The sequence below is a fragment of the Triplophysa dalaica genome, chromosome 3, assembly GCF_015846415.1.
Source record: "Triplophysa dalaica isolate WHDGS20190420 chromosome 3, ASM1584641v1, whole genome shotgun sequence".
In the NCBI taxonomy this organism is placed as follows: domain Eukaryota; kingdom Metazoa; phylum Chordata; class Actinopteri; order Cypriniformes; family Nemacheilidae; genus Triplophysa; species Triplophysa dalaica.
In genome coordinates, this window is record NC_079544.1 from 7,542,422 (window position 1) to 7,569,124 (window position 26,703).

The 26,703-nt window shown below is 37.6% G+C and overlaps 1 protein-coding gene across 7 annotated transcripts in view; it reads right to left on the reverse strand.

Moving 5' to 3' along the window:
- The window catches only part of si:ch211-207d6.2 (sickle tail protein homolog), a 45,181-nt gene extending 31,435 nt beyond the window's left edge, over nucleotides 1-13,746 (reverse strand). For 4 of the 7 annotated variants that reach the window (XR_008906155.1, XM_056742505.1, XM_056742502.1 and 1 more), the window contains exons 1-2: nucleotides 13,621-13,746; nucleotides 3,237-3,517 (exon numbers count right to left, since the gene is read on the reverse strand). Coding sequence is in view for 4 of the 7 variants with exons in the window: in XM_056742505.1 (XP_056598483.1) it covers nucleotides 3,237-3,350 (114 nt within the window). In the remaining 3 variants the exon portion in view is untranslated. Of the gene's footprint in view, nucleotides 1-1,097; nucleotides 1,231-1,793; nucleotides 1,955-3,236; nucleotides 3,518-13,620 lie in introns of those variants that run through there. The other 3 variants (XM_056742508.1, XM_056742507.1, XM_056742506.1) reach the window with 2 other exon arrangements.
- Nucleotides 13,747-26,703: the final 12,957 nt, after the last annotated feature.

Below are 26,703 nucleotides of genomic sequence, written 5' to 3' on the forward strand. Positions count from 1 at the left end.
TTAATGCTCGACGCTGCCTCTTGCGGCATAACCATCCCCCTCTGCCTGCTAACTTGTTAACTAACCTTACCAAGAAAACGGTAAGACTTAAATTATCTAGTTAGCCTTGTATATTTCATTGATTGAATTTGATGCTTCTTGGGAATGCGAGTAGCTTTTTGAACTCTATTGTTAGCGAGCCATCAATCACGGCTACATGTATGCGGCTGGAAAACCTGGTGAGGGCGAGCACAGTGGCTATATTACAGTTCACTTTCCTGCTTAACTGTTTCTGTGGGTTGGACTATTATTAATCTTGGTAGTAAGATGCGTTTTGGGCGATCTTTCAAATGGAGGAAATAAGTGCACAAAATGTACAAACGAACGTGACCGGGGCAGATAAACAAACAGAGAGAAGCGGGCTTTTTTCTGTTCTTACAGCCGCGAGACACTGAACACTGTGTTCGAGATCTGAAATGGAGAGAAAACATTCTGCCTTCTTGGTTTTTCGTCATTAAACCAAACTTTTAAGTCTTCAGCCAAAGTTTTAATCCTGACTTGTAGTTTCGCCTCGTTCACTTAACGCATTATGTTGGTTTCGACCACAAGAGCGTCTATTTTCCTGTCAGGCTAGAAAAAAGCCTTAAAGCTAAATATGACGAAAAACGCAGTTATTATCACCAGGCTGTGATATATAAGTGCTTTTTTTTAACTTAGATTATGATCATTTGACTAATAGAAGTGTCTGCCAACAAACATAAAAAACGTATATCGGTCGACATATACAGTTTGAGAAGGTGCTTAAAAGTTGTGAGCAATGTTGTATTTGCCTAAGACTTAGACTGCAGATATTGTACCCTGCAATAAACACTTATTCAATCTTTCTCAATCAAGTGCACTGATTTGAAAATACATTTCTTAAATAAATGTTTAATCTAAGCAATATTCTGTATCACTTCTTATTGCGATTTAAAAAATCGGCATCCGCCAGAGAAAAAACGTATATCGGTCGACATACACTGTTATCACAGGGAGATGATTGGCCATAGAGCATGCTTCATCTGATCTGGTATGATGCCAGGCCTTTGAAAGCACTGGCAGGGTAAGATAAATCATACCTTCATTTATCTGCGACTGGAGAGTATTGAAGAAAGGAATTAGGCTGAAAGACACACTCCCCCTTACAGGATGGGAATGAGAATTGCTCAGTGCCAGGGGTCTGGTGATATTCATGGCCAGTCACAGGGAAAACTAACAAAAAATGAAGGCTAATGAAAAATGCAAGAAGAGACTGCACATGACAGCTCATAAAAATAACACCAGGTGTGTGGGTTTACTTGGGAGCTCAAAGAAAGGTGGTACAGTATTTAAAATAATTAGGCTACATATTATTATGTTAAAAAACACTAAGTTACCATATAACTATATTTAAGAAATATTGGACTTTTCACCACTTTTATGTTATTGAAGACACCAAGACAGACATTGAGTATCAGCAATGCTTTTGTCACCATAATTTAAAGTTAAGTAACTCATACATTATCCGATTGATTTGAATAAAATAAAAACCGGTGTGAAGACTTCCCTTTTTACAAATTCAGTTTACACATAAATCATCAGTTCATGCAGATATGTTAAAATTGCTTTACAATGTAAAAACCTGGACATCGTTAAGTTTAACGGACTTATTAAACGAGCTGCTAAATAATAAAAAGCCATACAGCAAAAGTCTAAAAATAATTTGAACTGAACGAGTTGATTCAAGCATGTTAAAAGAGAAGCAACCCGATCTGACAAAATAAATTTTACAATACCTGGATGCGAAACGTCCGCCGTGATTCCTCACATAAGCATCAGGACGTTTTCACAATAATTCACAACAAAAGCAAACCGGTGCAGGAAACTTTATCAAAATCAAACTTCTCTTTTCAGATAGATCGCAGCAGAAGTGCGTGCGTGCGCGTTTCCTTGAGAGTCGTGACATCAACGTCTTCACAAAGACACGCCCATCGGTGTGGATTTACCTGAAAGACTTGTTGGGCTACAACAGATCTGTTGCGAAATGTGTTTTAACTTGTTTACAACAACGGAGATAAAATTTGAAAAACAAATATCTGAGGTTACATTTTATCTGCCTTTTTTTGAAAAACAGATAAATAATACGACCATTACAAAAGTTCTACCATTTATCCTAAACTATCAACCTATAAACCATCAAATGTGTTAAGACCATTACATAAATAACGTATGTAGTGGGTTTTTTATTGCAGCAAAATTTAATGATGTTCTGTTGATTCCCATCATCCATGAAGTGTCCCACCAACAGAACCGATTACCATCCGAAACCAGATTATTTCCTTTTAAAAACAATAACATTTCTATTATAACCATTAGTTTCATTAAAATTGATGTGATGGTTTCTATTATTTAATCAATAAAATTGACACACATTGCTACATCCTTGAGGCATATTAAGACTGATCGATGTGAAGTACCAGCGGTACTTGAGCGCTGTCATCTGGAGATGTTGTAGTATTACATTGTCTCTCTTAAATCAAATCCTTAATACATTTTCTCATATCCTTCCAACATCAATTAACATCAAAATCTAAATAAAAATGTAAATATAAACACAAGTTTATCATTTATTTCCTGAAGTATTATCAATATTTTATTAAACATATTGTATATTTAAAAGAAGCTTCAGGCTATATAACTATACAACTCAAACCTATCCAACCAACAAAGACGCAGTGAAAATGTCAAGCGGAAACCGACAGCAATAAAATGTCAGTGCTCATTAATCTTCAGGAGTCAGGTGATATATGGGAAGATCTTAGTGAGGACACTCAATATGCTGAAGAAATGTGTGTGGACGGGCCCAAACAAGTTCCTTATGTGACGTTTCTTATGTAGCATGACTAAATGTAGCATAGATTTTTATTGACCAGATCTAATGAATTACACAAAACATCAGGTCTAAAATGTAAAGTTGTCTGTTTGGTCTGCAGCACATCCCCTAATTCTTTAATCTCTTTATGCTGTGCTTTTGTACAACATAATAAACATATTAACATATAAACATATTAAAGCAATTAGGACCAAATTTAGCCTCTAGTGGCGCTTAAAGGCCTGGAGAACCATTCAATGTCATTGGAAACAAATAATATCCTTTACCAATAACCAACTTCAGTATTTCACATAACTTGTTCCATCAGAGGACCCAAAAAAAATGAATGGAGTGGAGCTCATCTCACCTGTTCTCTGAGTCTTTCCTGGTGACCCATAATGATAGAGGCATGATTAGGATACTTCTGTTTCAGATGCTCGAGAAAAGCCTCTTTCTTGTGGTCGATGCTGTAGGACTGCATGACGATCACGTCGCCAGCGGTGCGAGGCCCTCCTACTGTGTGTCTTCTTGGCACTGTGCGTGGGGACCAAGGGTCTGAGCAATCGATCTCATCTGCGCTGCTTTGCTTTCTGACGTGGCCTTCCGCCTCCTCATGGGAGATCAGCCTCTGGTTGCTTTTTGCTGGCTCTTTGGTTAAAGGCAGAGGAAAATATACAAAGGAATAAAGATTAGATAGGGATACTCAGTGGGCGGCTGCACTTGGCTCGAAATCTGCAATTAATTAGAGTGATAACTGACAGAGTCAAGGCAATGACCGGCTAAGAGTCCGTCTGCTGCTGGCCAAGAGAGCAATTATTGAGCAGAGCTCCAAACAGGCAATTTGTTTCGTATAACCAGTTTGCATCTTGCCAAAAGAAGTCTCAGAGCACTCGGTGTGATGGCTTATTATTGGCCTAAACTGTCTGTATGGGATTTGAGACCCACCGATGGGGAGAAGCAGGGGTCATTTCAACACAACAATGTGCTTATTAAATATAAGAGTTCAGGAAAAAGGAGAAATATTTGGTTCTTTAATGTTTATATTTTAAAACATTGGTATTATTAATCTGAGTGGTGTTTCTGTTGTGTATACAAATGTAAATTGTTTGTACATTTAGGTACACTGACTTGTGTTATTTGACAAACTTCAAGCACTGCACAAAACTCAGTAAAATTGTACTTCTGCAAATTACATTTCCATCTTTCACAGAACCTGTGGTGGAATGAGAAATAGCACATAGAATACAAGCCAGGCATCTGCTGACTCCCCATAAAACTTCAGATCATCTTTAACCCACAGCTATCAAACGATTGTTCCCAGGGGCTGAAATATTACATTTTTGGCCTCATTACTGGCTTTTACAGATGCATTCCATCATAGGAAGCTAATGAGAGACAAGCGTTTATCAAATTCATTTTCTTTCTCGTGCTGGTCTTTTCAGCTGGAGTCACAGAGTCTCAGGCTGCTTGTTAGAAGAAGACTCTAATGCTCATTGTATCTGAAATTCTGTCATCAGGAGATAGACGATTGTATGTGCTGCAAATTCTTCTCTGCGGCAACTATATCTTTCCTCTGTGGAAAGATTGTACTGAGAAAAGGGGAAAGCTTGTAGAGGTCATGGGTTGGAGTAAGTTCTTGTCCAGCAGGCAGATCATTACATAGATTGCACACAAAAAATTGTGTGGTTCTCTAAACATGTCAGTTGAATGTCTGACTGTCATATCAATGAAAATCTCTTTGGGTAGGAATTGGCTCAGGCCCTGATCCACTGTCCAATGACTTTCCTTGATCTGACCTGAGCTCCTTTCAGCCTATTGGTCAATTATAGAGAAATGAAAGAAATTTGATATTTTTAATGACTCCTCATACACTCTTAAAAAATAAAGATACTTCATGATGCCATAGAAGAACCTTTTTGTCTAAAGGGTTCCATAAAGAAGTTTATAACAGATTATAAAAAAGGTAGAACGTTTGACTGAATGGTTCTTTGTGGAACCAAACATGGTTCTTCTATCGAATCGCTGTGAAAACATTTATTTTTAAGAGTGTATAGAAAGCTGTGCTGTTATGGAAAAACGTGATATTTTTGTAAATGTTATGTGTAATATATTTCATAGAAGTGGATATATTTTTTTAAATACCGCAGAGTTGGTCATTTTAATATCTTGCAATGTACCGTAGGGTGTATATTTTTGTGAACAACTTGAATGAATATCTCAAAATATGAATGAATGAATAAATTATGTACGCATATTAGACTGTGTAGAAAACCATGGTCTTCACTTTATGTTTCCAAACATGCACTCTTAAACAAATAATATAATTCATAATATACATTTATGTCCACGTATTGTAAATAAACTATAATTTATGTAGGCTCATATTTCAGAATTTTCACAGGACATCATGAAATAAAAACATCGAGACAGAAGAGGCTCAGACCGCTGTAGATGAAAATGTTTCAGGCTACATGTCTTTGTACTTATTCACCACAAAATATAAAGCACAGGAGAAAATAAATCATTTTGTGCAGAAAGTGTCACACATAGTAAATGAGATCTGTTGGGCAAGAATAACTTGCATCTCCTCTACTAGAGGAAAAATGAAACATTTCTCCAGGGCACTAGCCTCAAGCCATCATGCAGATGAAAGATGTTTTCACCATTTTAACCATTCATTTTATTTGTGAAAGAAATACCCGTGCTTGCTGTGTGATCATCATCAGACATCTGGACGGCCCCCGAGAGGAAGACTGTAGTTAATGCTGCTGAGTGGTCATAGATATCTGTTGATGGCCAGCTGTTCATTTGGTGATTATGTAAGAATGCCTGATTGTTTCTATTGCTTTAGCCAAACAATCTCCATCCTCTGAATGCTATCACACAGACATATAGCCTCTATTATCGCATATTATGACTCACAGGAACCGAGACTACTGAGAGCAGGGACATTAATGTTGTTCTGCAAACTTTTAGATTTTTTTTCCAGACTAATTTAGTGCTGAGGGTCTACTTTTACATTTAGTCATTAAGAAGACGCTTTTATCCAAAGCTACTTACAAATGGGTTTTACAATGGAAACAATTGGAACAACATTAGGACAACAAAAAAGCATAAGTGCAATAAAACTGGTCTCACAAACCATACCACAGTTTTTTCAGCAAAGTCATTTTTATAGAAAGAGTAGAAAACAGATAGAAGTTAGAGCTGACCGGTCAGGTACTGATGGAAGAGATGTGTTTTCAGCCGATTCTTAAAGATGGCCACAGAATCTGCTGATCTTGTAGCGGCGGCCAGATCATTCCACAAATGTGGAACCTATCCAGAGAAGGTGTGTGAGAGTGATTTTTAAACTTTTTGGGATGGCACTACAAGACATCGTTCATTTGCAGAGCGTAGGGAACTGGCGGGTACATAAGTATGCTTTAGCGAGTGAAGAACCAGTGGTGGTCTTGTAGGCCAGGAGCAGAGTCTTGAATTTGATGCGAGCAACTATAGGGAGCCAATGTAACTTAATGAGGAGAGGAGTGACGTGTGCTCTCTTCGGTTCATTGAAGATCTAGACCTAGAAGACCTTCGGTTCATTTAGTGCTCCATCCCTTCCTTTCCAAGCACTACATCGGCTGACACAACTTTACATTTACATTTATGCATTTGGCAGACACTTTTATCCAAAGCGACTTACATTACATTATCCTTTAAATTTATACATAGGTTTATGCAATCCCCTGGGATCGAAACGCAATGGTCTTACCACTGAGCCACAGGAAATCTTGCAAGAGACCCGTGGTGTGTACAAATAGCTCATTCTAAGATAATACAAACATAACGATTCATTACATAAGCTCATTATACACCTCTAAAGTTATGTATTATATTGCATGATCTGTCAATAGATCCTCCAAAAAATTACACACACCTTTTTAAAAATGTAGTAAAATATTAAGTCATTGCAACTATTATAAACATTTGATTAGCATTATTTAAACATCAAACATTAAAAGTCTATTAACACATGCATGTATGCATTCATCATCTATATATTACATTCATATTTTATTGTCAGTTAATGACTTTAGTTGAATAAAAGATGAAATAACATTAACTCCAGTGGCTAAGAACAGCCCCTCAGGAAAAATTGTGTTTATATGCTATTTCCCACAAAGACTGTGTGCTGTACTCTCTTCTTAATGTTATTCTAATGTTATCTAGTTATAAGTGCTATATTTATTTATTTAAAAAACGTATCCTTCAACTTCCTTGGAAAACCAAGCTTGACATTTTTTCAGGCATGTGAGGTCCTTTTATGGAGAGGATATCCTCTATTCCACTTAAAGATGTTGCATAGATGGTACATGTAGGCCGTACAAACTTATAAATAAATCTTGCTGAGGCTCCTCGATATAGTTTTAGCCAGTTGTCAGTTGCATGATTCCAGCATTAAGCATTTTAAAGTCCTTTAATATGAAGCTTCACTTTATGATGAGTTCAAACTTGCCTGTGTCAGACTCATGTCTCGTCATTCCGTGTTAAACTACAAGCACAATTTTAAGAGGCTAAAGGATTTACAGGCCCAGCTTTAAAAAAATTGGCTTTCCTTTAAATGAAACGTCGATTGCTGTTTCGTGAGAGGTCTACTAGACCTACAGTATGTGTACCAGCCTCTCTTTTCATTAAGAAAACTGCAGTTACAAGCCAGGTACACAGAAACTTAATCCATCTTTGATAGGATCATTAGAAGGCCATAAAAGAGATTCATTGTGTGCTGCTTCCTGAGAAAACAATCTGCCGTAGATGTATAGAGCGTGTTACTGTATACACCATGGTGAAAGAGAGGTAATTCCCTGATTCACAGTATGAGACGTTAACTGGGCATTTATTGCATACACAATAAGAGATTCAGCCTATTTAAAAGCAACAAAAAACATATTCTGGTTCAGTGAGTTTAGTGAAGATTTGTCATAAAATGTGACTGGTAGATAAGAAGAAATATACAGGCTATGAGAGACATCTACAGTCAGAGAACAGGGTTAGCCATAGGACCCAAATAGAGGCAAGGGCCTCTCTAAAATGACCATTAGGTGTCCCAGATTGAGAGGAAAGGCTTTTTTATGTGACAAGAAAGTGAAGTGACAAGCTGCACTTAAGCTTTGCACTAACTGGCATTATGAACATCCAAATGATGTCATTTGACATTGCTGGCATGGTAGGAGTGTGTAGTGGCTGCATCTGCCATGGTTTGACAGCGGTGCATTGTGATTAGTATTCAGAATGATGTCTTCAGTTGAGAATCTTTAGGTATTATATGAAACCCCTTTAGAATACTAATAAAACGCAGGACTTTTTAATGACTTGCTTTAAATCAGTTTTGCATTATTGGTGTCAGTGCCTGTGCTCACCATGATAAGCAGCTTTGCATACTCGGGTCTCCCCCAGATGAGAAAATTTCTTCAAATTCGTAAATTCGTGTTTGGCATTCATTCGTATTCCAGCAGCGAATGCTCTGTGGTGTTACGTAATCTGTATGATGCAGCGAGAATGACATAAAATCAACCCATTCATCATTCCTGTCAAATGACTTAAACTTGCATTTTTTTGTTATTTGTATATCGTTTCTTGTGACATAATACAGCATTTCAAATAATAAAGCTAAACACCTGAATTTGTTTACTTACTCAAAATGAGTCTGATATATGAGTGCCCTCTAGAGATTAACAAGACATGACACGATTTTTAAACTTTATGTATTTTGATAAGTGTACAATGTTTTACTGTATTTTGTGAGAGTAAAGAAAAAAATTATTAGGAATTCAATATATTTGATTATGCAATGAAATTGCCTATGCAAACAACTATTTGTTGTTTGCACGAAATGTTACTCGGCTGTCTTTAAGTTTCACACATTACGAGAAAACTACCCCCTCTTAAAAACTTTTATCAGACCTTGGAATATTTTGGTTGACCCTCTGAGTTGATAGTTTCCACGATCCTGTCTGTTTTCCCTGGTAGTGTGGACTTTTAGTTTGTTTCTTTTGAGTTCCTGTTTCCTGTCCTGTTTTGTAGTCATTTGTTGTTATTTTGTTTATTTTGTTTTGTATATATACCCCACTGTAGCCTTTGTCTAGTCTCGATTGTTGTACCTGTTATGTTGTATGCTATGTTCTTGTGATTCCGCGTGTGTTTTTGGACTTCTTATTGGTCTGTGGACGTAATGGCACTCTGTGGACCACCTTCTTTATGATCAATACAAAAACATTATCTCCTCTTATGGCCCAGAGGGTCCTTGGCGCAGTTTATGGACAATGCCCTGTTGTCTTCTTGGTCCGCCTTTACTGTGGGTGAGGTGGAGGATAAGGTTGCTCCTAAATATTTTCGGGGAGGGGCAGTAAGCCGGCTGAGCCCACATTGAGGGTGGCCACCCTGGTCATCATGGCCTCCAGTCCAGAGCCCAGTCACAAGATGGCTGCCAGTCCAGAGCTTGCTCGCAAGATGGCTGGTTTGAGGTCCAAGTGTCTTGTTTCAAGTCTGGCAGATACTCCTCTGGTGTCTGTACGGGTGGCTGGTGTCCCTAAGGTCCCATGTCCAGTGGTCCTGGGGGCGTCTCTTACTGAGGTCCTGTCCCTGGAGTCAGCTCTGCCCATTGCTGTTGGAGCCTTGTGGTGTGTCTGGGCTGTGTATTGCCATTTCGCTCAAGGGGCTACTGACAAGATGGACGCTAGCGACTCTTCTGTGTCTCAGTCAAGATGGCTGCTCTAATTTCTCCTGACACATTCAGGGCTCCATCTCTGCCTGCACCTCCATGTCGTCCAGCCCTGCCCAGGTTTCCAGCCCTGCCTGCCACGCCTGCTACTCCCTGGCCGCCTTACCAGCCTGCGCCTCCCTGACCAGACTGAGCCTCCCTGACCAGCCTGCACCTCCCTGATTGCCTGACCAGCCTGTGGCTCTGCACCACGGCCTAGGTCAACCTCTGCAACCTCTGTTTTCCCTGGTAGATTGTACATTTAGCTTTTTTCTTTTGACTTCCAGTCCTGTTTTGTAGTCATTTGTAGCTCTGTTCATTGGTTCCTTGTTGATTGTCTCCCAGGTTTGTGTATATAAACCCCAGTGTATCCTTTGTCTAGTGTAAATTCTTGTACCTTTTATGTTGTATATGCTCTCCTGTGTTTTTGGACTTATTTCGCCGTGGGTGTAATGTCACTCTGTGGACTTTTTTCAAAATTAATATTTAACTGCATTTGGATCCTCTCCTTGTTTGTCTACCTATCCACACGTAACAACTGTAGACAGTGTCTATGGAAACCTATTGGCCAATAAAAAGTGTTAATGGTCAAAAGTCACATTCTTTCAGTGTTGCTACAGCCTATTTAAACCACACTGTTCAAACACACAGAGCTTACAGTTTTCAGAAAGTCAAAAACTTCCAACAAACTTTGTAACTCTGTGTTCTGTCATGTTTACATATCCTTAGCATGAGCACGGAAATCCAATGTTTGGAGTCTGACTATTAAAATACTATTGGTTTTAAGGTCCAATGTGTAATTTTTTAGAGGATCTATTGAAAGAAATGCAAAGTAACATACATAACTATGTCTTCAGAGTTGCATAAAGACCTTACATAATGAAGCCTTGTTTTTATTACCTAAGAATGAGCTATTTTTATCTACATACACCGCGGGTACCCTTACATATAATTCACCATGTTGTTTCTACAGTAGCCCTAAACAGACAGACTGCTCTACAGAACACATTTCCTAAATTCGTTATTTCCTTTGGCAAAGAAGCGAAAACATGACGACATCTTAGTGCTGTGTCAGCCACCGTAGTGCTTTGAAAGAAAGGCGGGAGCAGTGGAGTGAGCCAATGGTTGCAAGTTTCAACCTCACTGCTTGATGCTGTCACATTTTATACAATATACCTTAAAGTAAAAAAAATTAACCAAATGGAGGTTAATGCATATACTGTGTATATTGGGATTAGCATGAACAAAGATTAATACAAACTGAAAATCTATCTACTGTATCTGTTCACATTAGCTAATGCATTTACTAACAGAATCAAATACAACCTTATTGTAAAGGGTTACCATCTTATTTTTTCTCTAGTTTTGCAAATATTTAAAAAACATGAACACATTGATTTATATGGCTATGGTTTGAGAGCATGGTAGTAAAGTACTGTAGGCTATAAACAAAATAATCTTGTTTACATGTTTGGCACCTTTCCTGCTATTCTATGAGTGGATAGCACTGGAATCTTCCATTATCCTGACAGAACATGAACACCAGCAGTCAGGAAATATCACCCAGCCCAGCCCCAACTCTTTCCATTTATTTGTCCTTGACTGTTTTTCCTGCTTTTATCATTTTATAATAAAAACACACAGAGATTTCAAGAATAAATCCAAACCAGCTCTCCTAAAACTAACAGAGTAAAATGCTTTGACAACCTTACAAATCTGACAATTCATACAGGCCATGTATTATTCCTTATCATATTTGTAATAGGCCTAGTTGTTTTATCAAATATGCAGCTCAAAAATTAGATAAAAATTCTGTTAAGAAAAATAAATGACAACAACAAAAAAGCTTATTGGATGATATAGCAGGAACTCAGTTAATTAAGGATTCTGGAGGAATATAGAGTATGGACATGTGCACAGAGAGCTCATTAGTGTACATCACAACACACTCAGAATAAGTAAGAAATGTGAGCAGGCAAGCGCAGCATCTGCACGTATGATGCCCTGGATGAATTTATTCTGCACCTACTTTAGGTTTGATCAAGAATTCAGATCACATTGTTTATTGGGCTTGAGCTTTACCTTTAGACCAATAGACTGAAAGCAAAAGCAGATGTCGTGCAAATAAATTCTTCCATTGCAAAGATATGTTTTTAAAGGAAATTGTAACATCGAAAGGTACAGCATAAACTATTTGCAAATACAGTTTATACTCCAAAAATCAGACAATCATAGAATTCTAGAATATGCCAATTATAGAATACGCCAGTTGCATACCGTAAACTAGCCAGTTGCTCTTTATTGTGCAATCCCAAATGACTTTGTAAATTGTAAATTAACTGAAATAACAAAACTGTCACATTTCATTCACTCCCTCATCCCGTCCGCTGAGTCTAAACCCCTACGCCTGTTGTTGATCATATCGGATGTCCCTGCTCTCTAACTCAGCGCTGGGACATTCACGTCCAACACAAATCCCCCCAAAGTCAGCAAAGCGGTGGAATGAATCCCATCCAGCGCCCGCTCGCACAAATGCCTCGGCTGAAAGGATTTGGGCTGACGCACGGCCATCAGCATTTCAGCAGACCTCAACAACAATTAAGCTTCATCAACCAGTGCTATTTTATAGACCATTTAGCTGGCCCACAGTCAAGCCCTCTATTCTAAACCATTACGACAAATGGGACTCAAATCGCTGTTGATGCAGCACAAACGTCAAATTAGAACCAAAAGGGCTGAACCTTGATTTCAGAACTATGACAGTTGTGTGTGTGGTTACTCCTGCATACCCAGCTCACTACTGACACTAATAATTTACCTGGAACAGCTTGATCATTTTCAAGCTCCTTTTATATATTGTAAGCTATGTTGGTTGTGACAGGGATACACGTCACATTAAAGTATCCAACTGATGATAATGATAACAACATTTATAATGTGGTTATCGTGTTGTATACGTCAAAGGAACAATTTTAGTTATTGTTTTTGACAGAGATAATGAGTTTCATTTCAGGCGAGATGGTTAGAGTACAGCGCAGGTACTTTTGCTATGTTGACAAGCCTTAAAAATATAGCCATATCCAACCTGATCTCACTGGAATTCGTAACTATTTTAAGAGTTGGATAATTTGTTTTTGTACGATGTCAATTGTACAACAACATACAATTTTCAAAAGAATGCAACAACGAAGCCCCTCCCCTAATCCCCACCCCTAAATCTAACATCACTGCCGCAAAAGCATATCGTAAAACACCTTAAACCTTAAAATAACCTTAAACATGCAATTAAAATTGTACCAATTCATACAAAATAGCAACCTCATAAAATAGTTTTAAATTCCCGTGAGATTGTGATGTCACACACAATGTAATTTGCAGAGCGTATCCACCAACATCCAACCAAACATTACCCTTGAAATTTTGATTTCAAAGTGAAATTTCCATCCACTAAAGTGTATTATTTTTAACTCTGCTCACCTTTGTAAAAGTTGCAAATTGTAAAACAAACAAAACTCTTTAGAAGAAAAGTAAGGACTTAAACTATTACAACACAGCTTGTCGTCATATAACTGCTGGACTGATACTTCCCAATTCCTAGCTCAAACTTATTGAAGTGTTGTTTAAATAATGTCACATACTTCATAAAGCCGAGTGTTAAATTACTCTTCTGATTTACTCAGCATTCTACAACTCGACAGGTATAGAGAACTAAAGTACAAAGTCAAACGATTTCATCAGGATATACATCATGTCATTGAGCCAGGAAAATATTAGCTATATATCACAGTATACAGAAAAACCTCATTCTTTACAGTGGTTCAACAAAAGCAGCACAACTGAACTTTCTGTTGGTTAAAGCATGCAATACAAATCACATCACACAAGTTTCATTTCTACAAAATAGTTCTGAAGCAGCTATAAACCTGAGAAATAAGTGTCCCTATTTTTATGAAAAGTGTGCACATAAATTACTTGAGGCATGAGGCAGTTCAGCCCCTATACAAACACTCACCAGCTCTTAATGTCCTCTGAGTCAGTTTGCATGTGTATCCTGATCGGTGTGAAATTCACACTACCTCACTCTATTAAATATACGAGTGTCTCGCCCACTGTTCAGTCCATTGGATCTACTCTCTGCACCACACAGCTTAAGTTTATGTGAGTCAGTGTGTGTGTGTCTGAGGTGCAGTAAAGAGGAGGGTCTATTGAATGACTAATAGCATCTGTATTCCAGAACCTTTTACCTAGCAATTGTTCAAAAAGGGATCACTGACTAAAAAGGAAACTTAAGTTTATGTTTGTGGTGTTTCTAAAGTGTGCTTAGGTTACGGCATCAGGCCTTTAAAACAAAGAACGCAGAGAAGCTGGGAGAGGTTTCCATCATGTTTCTTTCAGCAAGAGGCTAGTTTTTCAGCAACAAACCCTGCCATTGACCCCGAACAGACAACAACGGACGTTTCAACAGCACGTTTGACAATGCTTAAAGCTGCAGGTCAGATTGTGTTACATCTCCCCCGACCCCTCCTTAAAGAAGAGGAACAACTAGATGTTTGTCAGAAGATGTCAAAAATTCCGCGCCTCTTTGTTTTTCATATTATGTTTCTAACACCTGCCCATTGTTTGCGGGAATTGGAAGTGACAGCTTGGTTCTTGCTTGCTGGGGTTAATCACCAATTTCCTCAGCTGGTTCCTCCAGCCTTCCTTCTCTTCCTGTCCATCCCAACAAAAAAATCAATAGTATAATACTGGTAATACAATTAGACAGAAAAACATAACTGATTCCAATTTTAGATACAATACATAAATATACCGGTTAAAGGTTAAACGTTTCAAAATGTTTGACTAAAATCTTTCTATTAATAAGTTTCAAGTTGTATGCCTTTTTTTATTCCTTGAGTAGACAAAAATATACTTGTCCCAACATATCAAAATGATATTCATTTTTAAAAATGGATTACTTGGACCAAATAATGTATAAAGAGCACACAATAGTCCAGCATAGATGGAAATGTATTCAATAATTCTGCAATAAGTTCTGCAAATTCTAGTAAACAGCAAATTTGACTGCAAACACAAGTCAAAGGGTGGAAACTTAGAGATAAAATATAACATCATTTTGAATTTCAGTATAATTGGCTTTCGTGCCAGTGACATAAGGGTGAAACTTTATTTTTTCTAGAAATCACAAAGTACAAACTCATACAAATTAGCCATCTCCTAAAATAAAATAGTTACAGATTAATGTAAATTCAGGTTAATAGTTTTGATGAGTTATATTTTTAAAAGCTGAAAAAATACATATAAATAAGTGAGTAAGTGTTTCCGAACTTGTGACTAGTGGTGTGTATCCTCTTTTATACACTCACCTAAAGGATTATTAGGAACACCTGTTCAATTTCTCATTAATGCAATTATGGTGGTGGTGTAATGGTGTGGGGGATGTTTTCTTGGCACACTTTAGGCCCCTTAGTGCCAATTGGGCATCGTTTAAATGCCACGGCCTACCTGAGCATTGTTTCTGACCATGTCCATCCCTTTATGACCACCATGTACCCATCCTCTGATGGCTACTTCCAGAAGGATAATGCACCATGTCAGAAAGCTTGAATCATTTCAAATTGGTTTCTTAACAATGACAATGAGTTCACTGCACTAAAATGTCCCCCACAGTCACCAGATCTCAACCCAATAGAGCATCTTTGGGATGTGGTGGAACGGGAGCTTTGTGCATCCCACAAATCTACATCAACTGCAAGATGCTATCCTATCAATATGGGCCGACATCTCTAAAGAATGCTTTCAGCACCTTGTTGAATCAATGCACAATGCCACGTAGAATTAAGGCAGTTCTGAAGGCGAAAGGGGGTCAAGCACAGAATTAGTATGGTGTTCCTAATAATCCTTTAGGTGAGTGTATATTGTAAACAGACAGATTTTTTCATAAATTCTACATTGTATATATATATATATATATATATATATTATTGATATGTAAATGTTTATCAATCTAAATATCATTATCAGTTAAGTAGTAGGAAAGTCTTTTTTTAGCTGTGTAAATAGCAAATAAACCATTTGAAACTTTGAAAATTGTTGCGGGGAAACACTGATGTGAGAGATTTAATGTTTAATTTGATACTATGAAACATATGAAATATCATCAGAAGCTTAGAAAGCCGAGTATTATTCTGACACAAACTTTGCAACCAATTAATGTTTATTCAAAGACATAAGAGCTTGAATCTTCTCAAATATTTTCCCAGCACCCAGAGAGGCAGACAGACTGGCTACAAAAACCTCTAATAATCATATGGCTCCTTTGTGCTGCTGCTGCTGTCAAAAGACACAAAAATAAACTGTCTGCAATAGGCAAACACCCCCAAAATCTAAATATTAAAAAGGGTGCAATTAAACAACTTTATTTATAAATGACGATTATGCGTGTTTTTCATATAACCTGTGTACAAGCCTTGAAGGTTTAGATTCTTTCACAAGTTCACAAGCACTTTTCTCATCAAATGATGAACTCTTCTTAATTTGGTTCACATTTTGCCAACCGCATTTAACATTTAAAAGAAAAAGATATAACAAAAGTCCAAATGTACACTCCAATGAGCCAGACTGACATTTATATGGGCTGCCCAGAGGACATTATATTTTTAGTTATTGCTCTTTCAGCAACATTAGATAGACAGCAGTAACAGATAAAAATCTCTGAGCTGTTCAGTTTTATTCAACCGATGAGGAACACGAGCAGAGCCAGTACCAAGTTTACACCTCTGAGCTCATCACTAGTGCTTTTCCTTTTCCAAGGCAACTGCTGAAGGTTTAAATACATCAGGGTTTTTCTAGGATACAAATAAATGCTCAGCAAACTCTTTCAGAGTTGGTTTGGTTTCATGTGAATTGACTGCAAATCAGTGTCATTCGGCTCTGTTTATTTCTATCTTGTACAATGAAACTTTAAATGAAGCACATTTGAGAATGCCAGGGACAGGAAAACCATCTGAGAAGCAGCTGACTTCAGCAAGGGTCTTCCAACTGTTTAATTTCATCTCATTTATTTTCAAGATATTAAAAAGGTTTTCACTGGGATATCCTATCATGGTGCATAAAATGAGACTTAACCCCATTTAAATGGAAAGAAATCAAACCCTTAATTAAAAAAAGCACCCATTTTTATATTAAAAATAATAAGACTTCCAAAAGGATGCTACATCTAAACGGGACTTTATGAAGAGCTGCACAGTGCACAGAAGGACACAGATGTAGCGAGGGCGGTGGAGGATTCTCCTGGGTTGACAAAACCAAGCTGATTGATCTAGTTCACTTATGCCCCGGAGCAGGGTCCTCTGGACCGCTGCGCTGGGATGCTTCACTACACACTGAATGCGTACAGCACACATCGCAAATAGCACAGAACAGAGCAGGAGAAATTCATTATGGTCATGGGAAAGATCTCTCCTCTACTCTTCGCCCAAACCTCTGTTCACAGGCTCCGACAGGATATAACAAGCTCAAAGATGCGGCAAGGAGTTGTGTGAGATGAGGTGATGGTTAATAGAGGCGGCAGGAGGGAACCTGGCCAAGACATGACATCATTCCCACCAGCTTGTCGACTGAAGGCACCGTACCAAATTACCAGCAGTTCTGGGCAGTCTATTAAGCAAGGGAAAATTCTCATGATTAAAAAGCTGAGAAGCATAATTTATCCCCTGCAGCCGAAAAATGCTCATGATTATAGCCTTTGGCTCATGTGTCTACAGTGAAAACATTGTTTTACAGGGGATGCATTTAGCATCACAATTAAATGACCTTTACAAAGACTTAACCTTATGATTCAGAGCTAGGAGACATTAATAAGCTATCAAAACATTACAAGGAACCAAGACACGGGTTAAAACATGAAGAAACCAAACATCTTACTAAAGAGAACAGCGACAGATCTAACTTTAGATCAAGTTTGCTTGCCTTCAGTTAAATCAATTTGGTGATGCCCTTCTGGGACACCTAGACGTCTGTGATTTAACAGTTTTGCGTTACAGTAATCTCAAAGGATAGATTCAGTTAAACATAAAAATGACACGTTACACACCTCTGTTTACTGCTGTGAAATGAAACTCAGACACACACGCACACACGCACTCACTCACATACACACTCACACACACGCTTTTATTTTAGTTTTTGTTATTAGTTTAAGGCATATTAGAAAAACAGACCACCATATAACGACAATATAATGAATATTGTTGTATCATTTAAAGTATGTGACATTTAAAAAGTAAAACTCTGCTTTAATTCTTGTTACTGCGAATGAGGAAGAAATGTCACTTACGCAATATTTTACTCTTGGCTACTCACATTCAATTGATACTCCGTGACATCTACGAAATGATTAATAATGTGTTTCTCTAACTTTATATTACCAAATAAGTAAAATGCTGAAAAGAAATAATAACAACGTAGGACTAAATTCTCAACAATATTAGTATACAAACATTTCTGTATTCCTTCCCGACTATAATGAGGTGGAAATAAATGTCCTTTAAGAAGGAGCTGCTCTCTCCAGATGACCTCATTGTCTCATTACGGGCAGTTTTGTTGTTGTTGTGGGTGTGTGTGGATCTTGACCTTCTAGATTTTTAAGCAATCTTGATTCTGACAACAGAAAGCATATTGGTGGGCTCAGCTACCGCACAGTAACTGGGAAACCTTGAGGAGATTAAAGATTAGACGGTATGCGTGCCTAAAGCAGCAATTGCTTTAAACTTCAAATCACTCTCGGAAAATTGCAAGCAGACGAGAACCTGTAACAAAGCCACTGAAGTTCTTCTATGAAGAACATGCCAATGAGCAAAGTAACAAATACTGGTCCACCTTAAAAGGCGTTATCAATTCACCCAAGCTATTTGGGTTTTTGTTAAGGTGGTTGTTATGTGTTTTCTGGACTGTGGACACAATCCAGTAAAAAACTTTTTTGGCAGATGGGGCGCCAGAAATATTCTCTAAAATAACCGTTTTTTTCTGTAAAATGACATGGCTTTCTGTATTTCTTATAAATTTGATTTTTTTTCTTGTAATTTAAGAATTTTTGACTGTATTTCAAAAATGCAATAAAAACGCTATTAATAAAACATTATATTTACAGTATTTTGGACATTATTCTTGTATGATCTGTAAAAAATAAGAGCAAAATTCTGTTAAACTACATTTTAAAAACAGTGCAATTTTGCTTAGAAGATGTGGAGAAACTATGACTGCCACACTGCTGAGCTGAGGAAGGGGACATAAATGAAGTTAGACAGGGCAGTAGATGGGAATGGAACAAGACAAGCGCACATCCTGCGTGAGATCACACTGATGTCAGAGCATATCGCTTCCTGCAGATTACGTTGACGTAATGTCACACAAAGATCTGGCTCTTTCCTGTATTAAATTAGTGATGTAGAGACAGATTCAGAGGGTTTATATAACTACAGAGAATTACAGCTCTAAAGTAGACTTGCAAGATGAAAAGGCCTTGAAACTCAATAAGCAGTCATGTAAGTTTAGGTCTGACAGTGAGCAATTTTAAGCTTTGACATTAAAACCTAAACTACACAGTTTTGAATGCTTTTTTAGACTAAGGCCAAGCATCTCTTTAAGGAACGCATCACCTCTCAAACAGCCTGTTTATGTTTCAGGCTTTGATTGGTGTTAACTCGGCAGAAATGAACAAAGTGAAAGAATTCATACCATGAGATTTTTTTGAGAAAATTTTTCTGTGCAGCCGCAGAGCAATAACACAGTTTAAAAGATAATCTCTAACCCAGCAGACCATTCTCCACCCACTTCTCCATCACCGCCTAATTATGATAAATATCACTCGCTTTTGAAACATATTTCTCATTTCATTCACGAAATCTATCACAACATCAAGAGTATTTTATAAGCTATATTTTGTGATAATAAAACAGCACAGTGCAGCAAATTCTCATTTTCGAAAAAAGCAGTTTAACCTGTGTTCTTCTTTCCCTTGACAGGTCGGTTGGATGTCAGGACATATTTCAACAATAAAAGAGAGGTGGTGGTGTTTGCTATTAAAAAAGCATACATTTACACGACATGGGTGATGCCTCGGCGCACCTATAAAAATGCAATTTAGGAGCAAATTTAAGTAAAGTCCAAGGCGTAATGAAATGCGGTTCAGTGCGTAGATAGCCAAAGGAAAAGAGGCTTTAAAATGACCCTTGGGTAGGTCATCAAGTCTTGTGGTGCTGCTGATTTTTTGAAAAATCTCTTTCAGCACTGTTGGAGCCTCTGAGGTTAGAGAGGAGTCCACGCGTGTTGTGTTCTTTGCTCGTGGAAATGTCATGTTCCTTCAATCTGAGACACTAAATCTGTCTCTCAAACGTATCAGAGCAGTGTGGCAGAAAATCATTCAGGCAATTGAATGATTGATAATGTAATTGATAATGTGAATAAGCCATGTACAAAATAAGTGCAAATTAAACACTGAAACAAGAGCAATGCACCGGTGAATACAATTATAAGGGGATTTCTTTAACAAAAAATGAATATATTATTGAAAGGACATTATTTTTGTTTGAATCCAGAAAGTAAAATATTTTAATATTTTTTGTGATGCAATGTTCCTCTCTATCGCCATCTATTTGTAGAAACCTAAAAATGCAGGCTACTTTATTTATTTTACATGGGTTTAAAGTAAAAATTATTTACATGGTTTTAAAGTGTAATTTTTTGGAGTATCTACTGACAGAAATGCAAGAGGTGTATAAAGACCTAACATCACGAAGTGTCATGTTTTTATTACCTAAGAATGAGTTATTTCGATCTCCATACACTGCGAGTCCCCTTGCATGGATGTTTTTTCTACAGCGGCCCTAATCGGACAAACTGCTCTACAGAGCATGTTTTGTGAATACTTAATCTTCTTCGGCGAAGAAGCAAAAACGTGATGATATCGTCTGTGTCAGCCACCACGGTGCTTTGAAAGGGAGGGGTGGAGTTAGTTGTTGGTTGCAATTCAGATCCTTATCACTAGTTGCCGCTTTATTTTGTACACTGGACCTTTAAGGTCAAACTGGTCATATTTGTTAATTTTTACTTTAAATAGATTCTATACGACATGATGTTCTGCATGCAGTGACCCACAGCACAAGACAAAGTCATTCTCAGATTTGATGTGAATTGACTTGTGAAGTCTGAACTCGAGCTCCTTGTACCCATTAGCAACCATGTGGTTTCTAAAGTGACCCAATTAGATCGGTGATAGTTCCTGTAAACTTTTGCCCAAACGCACTGTCAAAACGTTCAAGTCAACTACTGCAACAAGGCCACGTCTCTCTGAGCATCGCACAGTAGCAATCTTTTTGAAGCCATCTTGAGACATGTTCATTTAGCTAACATAAAATGCACAGAAGCACATAAATACTATTGTTTGGACATGTTAATTTATTAAACTACATACTAAAAATGTTGGATTTTCAACCCAGCATTGGGTCAAAAGGGACCCACAAAGCCATTGAGTTGTATTCATCTCAAGAGCTGGGTTAATCTCAACTATTTCTGGGTTAATTTAATCCAACGGTTGGGTTCATCCCTCTTTGTTGGGATGTTTATATTCAACTTTATTGTGAATGTGCTGCAAAGGCGCCAAATGAAACACTGTCAGTGATGGATGGGCACTTTATAATCCTTAAATAGAAGTTTAAATTTCTTGCCCAAAAACGGAAGGTCAGTTTCTAATTTAACATCAATATTTTTAGATTGCATTATTTTGTATATTAATGGTGCCAGCGAAATTTCCAATAGGGCCGCCAGTTGAATTTGCAAAGTATGTGAATCTGTCTGAGAGTCGCTTGTTGTATTAGCACAGATAAGATCAAGAGATGTGAGAGAATGTGATGATGAGCGCAATGCAACTATGCAGACTGGAGTTTTAATCCCCCCATATTGAAAGGTATCAGCCAAACCATACAAGTCATGTGCTGTAGTCAGGCATACCATTCAGTAGCCCACCACTCTTCTCAGATCGGTAAATCTACAATCATGACAGAACTGTGTCATGTGTCTGTGTGTGTGTCTGCAAGCATGTACTGTATGGCTGACAATTGAACAATGAAGGATGATATTCATCTTATTTGTATCTACTGTATTAGAAAATGGTCTGTCAATTACAGAAAAAAGATATGCAAAAAATTGAAACACTTAATAGGTCAAATGGTGATAGTAATATATACCTGTACCTGGATGGGAACCCAGTTTAGGTGATGTCTGTTGGTACTGAGGTGGTTTGGATCTCACCAGGTTGCCCTCACTGCCAGCCCTCATCAATCTTTCTCCAACTACCAGCATGTGAGAGCGATTCCCTGCAGGTTCCTTCCGGGACTGCTTGGAAGGTTTGACCAGACGTGAAGGTTTGGACATCTCTCCAAGTTCTCCTTAAGCTTTTTCCCAAAGTTCACACTCAAGCGCACACCTGTGCAAATTTCGCACTACTGTTTTTCTCTAATGAAGTTCATTGTTTCTTGTCCTGAAGAAAGCTGGCGTTTGAAGTTAGTTGTCACCATTAAAGCAGTTCAGGACATCTTGGATAGAAGCATATGCGCAGCTTGAGACACAATAATGAGACCAAAGATGAAGAAAGATCACGCCTCCAAAACACACATCACGCTGTTGCTGTGAGACAACACCGCAGAAAGGAAAGTTCTTTTGGACACCCACCAATGAACTGTCTGGTCTTCTGCCTCTTTAATCACTTCTCACGCTTCGCAGAAATGATCCTTCTAATCCAGCGGCAGGCAAGCATCAGGCTTTAATCTACTTGTGCAGTTGCTAGTAAAACAGTACTCATAATGCAGGGGTAATCTCCACTGTTAAATCGGCATGCAGATATAACCGGCGAAGCAGCAGAGATGATCGCTGTTTGACAGTTGCCCTGCTACTGGTGTGTATGCAGACCAGAGCCACAGCTAAACCACACACTCGAGCAGAGAGAAAGAGAGATAGAAGGAATAGAGAGGAGACTCATACTGTATGTAAAAGGCTGCCTGTAGCTCTAACACGCACCTTCCTGTGGTTCAGTTTAGAGATGATGTGAACATCAGTTTGTAAATAATTAGGATTGATAACATTTATATTACTGAAATGAGTATGTCTGTCTTAAAGAGATTCATAAATGAGATTTCACTGCACATCACTGCACATTAGCATATACAATCGTTAGTACATGAGTAACATTAACTGTTTAGAATAATTAACAGTAACCAGATGGTCATTCAAGTTATCATATTGTATGATGTTTAATTTAGTCATTTTAATTTATGGAAATAAATATAATAGAGGTTTATGTGACACTCTGCTGTCTTCGTTTAATCTCATGTTAAAGCTCCATTTTGGTTTTCTGTCTTAAATGTCCAAGTGTAATAAAGTTTTACCCTATTTGGTAACAGTTTATTTATAAAGTCAATCCTAAAAAAAATCTGAAATTAAAATCTGAAAATGTATCTCTCCTCTGAGGATATCTTTCGCTGATGACATCATTACGGCTTGGACAGAACAACAGTCAGGTAGCTTCTGAATGAAACAATCAATTTGCATAGGAAAAAACAAGCCGCAACCTTTATTTTTCTTATTTAATATTCAGTTTCCTTCTGAAAATTGCTGCAATACTATGCAGTTGATCACAATGGGGACTCTAATGTTTCTTTAAATATGTGTTACTTTGACCAAGTTACTGTAAATTTGAAAAACAATTAATATTTATCAAATGATCATGTTTAAAATGTATGAACAATAACTATGGCAATTTTAAAATCCAATTGAATAGATGTCCACTTTCTTAATAACAATCCAACGCAATTGTCACTGAAGACTTCCTGCATCAACAAATAAGCAACAAAGAGAAACTTATCACTCATGCATTAAATGTCGGAGCAAAGCGTTCCACCCTCAACAGCTGATTTGAGCCATTAGTCTTTTTCCTCCAGAATCACTCCAACGCAAACCAGAAGAAATGATGGGAAGAGTGATGAGATTATTGGTCATACCACAAATCCTCTGCGGATGAAGAGGATTGTATTTAACAAGCACTATCTGCTCTTAAGGGAGTTTAATAACACTGCGCAGAAGTCTGTTTTTAATTGGAATGGGTTATAAACTGAGGTCTGCTCACATAATCATTAACATTCTGTGGGTTTGAGCTCTGGGTTACATTGAATAAACATATACTGTTGGCTTATTGACAGGCAAGCTAATATTAAATAACATTAAAACAAGACTGAACCTTGCTGAGTTTCCATTTTGTTTCACAGAATAAAGAAAAGATAATCCACATCCTCAAAAAAGCACATGCAGTGTATTTTATCATCACAACAATTGGGTGATGCCCATGTCATCTTACCCCCTCAAGCACATTATTGTGTCGGTCATAGGTTAGTGTGCTCTAATCTGTTATGTCCAATAATATCTCACCAGCACATGTTCCAGGCAGTTCATGCTGTCATGGTTCTCTGAAGAACAAGAATAAAATGGCTTTAATAGGTGTTTATTTTCAGCCAGCCCTTGGTTTTCAGGCCTGAGGTCTGAGAATGAAAGCTAACAGACTTGTGGAAACTCAGGATCCGGGATTTGAGGTATCTCATCTCGTGACATGATTTGTCAGGCTGTCGACAGAGCCTGCAATGATGTGGAGATTTTTTTATTCAAAAGTACACATTCAGCAATCCTGTCAGATCAGACAAGTCAATGTTGTCACCGATGTCGCATGAGAACGGAAATTGCTGTCTGATTTTTTAACTTACTATGAGGTTATATAAAGGGCACAGAGACACTGACAATCTTATTTTCCTCCTTAAAACATTTGACTGGATCTCACTCTGTGTTGCCTCGTTTTGACCAAAAGCCGAACAGACACTTCGGGGGGGTTTCCTGCACAGGGATTATTTTATGCCAGGTATAGGCTTTAGCTAAATTTGGACATTTAAGTAATTTTCAAAAACATGTCTTACAAACAAGCATTACAGTTGTGCATCTTGAGACAAAACAATGGCACTGCTGTATTGTAAGTTGTGTCAGTGCAAGCAGTTTTCAGTTTAGACAGGTATAGACAACCTTTTAAAAAAACAAGTTGGCTTTTGAAGTTTAATGAGACACAAACAATCGTTTTGATCATTTAAGTGTTACGAGTACGACACACTGTAAAAATCTGGGGCACAATTAACTATATTAACATGAAGGGATTTTACGTATTGATTTTTTTATAGTTGTTTCACGTGTATTTTGAATATGGGATTGCATCATGTTTTAGGGGTTAACAGTATGGTCCTTAACATTAATGCATAATTTCCTAGCAGAAACTTACCAGTACAATTTCACTTATTTCATTTTTTAACAATGTAGATTATTTTAACATACCAATGCATAAACTATTAAATCGTAAAATATTACAATTCCACACCAAAGTGCATAATTACACAACCGCTTGTTTCCTGACACTAAATCTAGAACTACTTCCATGATGACGAAGCCGTTTTTACTATAAGATTTCTTCTTTAAAGCACAGGCGATACTCTATCTCTGATTGTCCAAGTTATCAGGAAATTAGTTTTCCTCCTCTTAATTTACTTTGCCTTTGATGAAATACACACACACACACATACAGTAGCTTTCCTGTAGTTCAGTGGTAGGAGCATTGTGTTAACAACGCAAAGTTGTGGGTTTGATCCCAGGGGATTGCAAATACCTATTTAAAATGTATAGGATAAAGCAATGTAAGTCGCTTTGGATAAAAGCGTCTGCCTAATGCCTAAATGTAAATGTAAACATACACCTAACTGATCTTTGTACTCAAATTATGTGTAGGGCAGTGGTTCTCAAACTTTTTTGTTGAAAGGCCCCCTTTGTGTAGAATGCATTGCTTTTCGGCCCCCTAAATGAAGATTTATAATCTTAAACTTAGAATTTAATTAAACCAAAAACATATTTAGTTATACAATGGTGGAACATCAATTCTTTTGGTTGGTGTTCTTAATTTTTTATGTTTGATTGCATAAAATCTATGATGAATTTCTATATTTCATATAATGCCACAAAATCTGTGGGCCCCAGATCCATCTTCGGGCCCCCAGTTTGAGAACCACAGGTGTAGGGGACGAGGCACATTTATATTGAACGGAAGTGAGGTATCGCCTCAGCAGAGCTGTTTGTGGGTTATTGATTTTTGTCTACAAGGCTCAAAGACATGGCTAGTCCAGCTAGAGTCCAGCAGGGGCCGGTTGCACCAGCTGTGCGTAAAACTAAGCCTAGTTTTGACTTAAATGGACACTAAGTTACGAATTACTAAATATTTTTGAGCAGCACCATTCAACTTAGTTGAAGCGTAACTTTACGTATAAGGTAAATATTTACGGAAGCCTCCCGTCAGGAATAACTCAATAAAATAGCAGACACACTGAACTGACGACAAAAGGTGTATATCTGCCTGAGTTCTGCACATCAAAATTTTATTTGTAACGATTTTGCGGTAAAATATCTACCGCAATATCTAAAATATCTATGTCTCGTGGATTAAAATTGCGCATACTCGCCAAGTCTACGAGTCCGTAGTGTGTTATATTTCACTTTTCAGCACTCAGAAGTCTACTAGCGAGCGAAACCCGCATGGATTAGCACTCAACTGACGTTATTTAACGTTACCCAGGAATCCTTGCGAACGCCCAATCACAGAACGGATGGGAGGAGTGTCATGGATGTCAGACATATACGTAAACATTTGATAAAATTCGAAATTATTTAATTAATTACTTTCTTATTCACACCATTGCTTATTTATTTTCTATTAAGTCAGCTATTCAAGAATAAAAACGTTTAATGCAGTGCATTTATGCTAATAAATGTTTTGTTGTAGATTTATAGTTTTCTCTGGGCTCTGTTAAGCTAAACAACACAGCTTCTGTATCATAGAGAAATATTAAATAACAACATATATGCATATTAAGAACACATTGTGCTCATTAAGTAAAGTGCATGCAAATAAATATACACAAGCTGTTGCATTTACGTCAGTGCCAAATGAATGCATAACAAACAT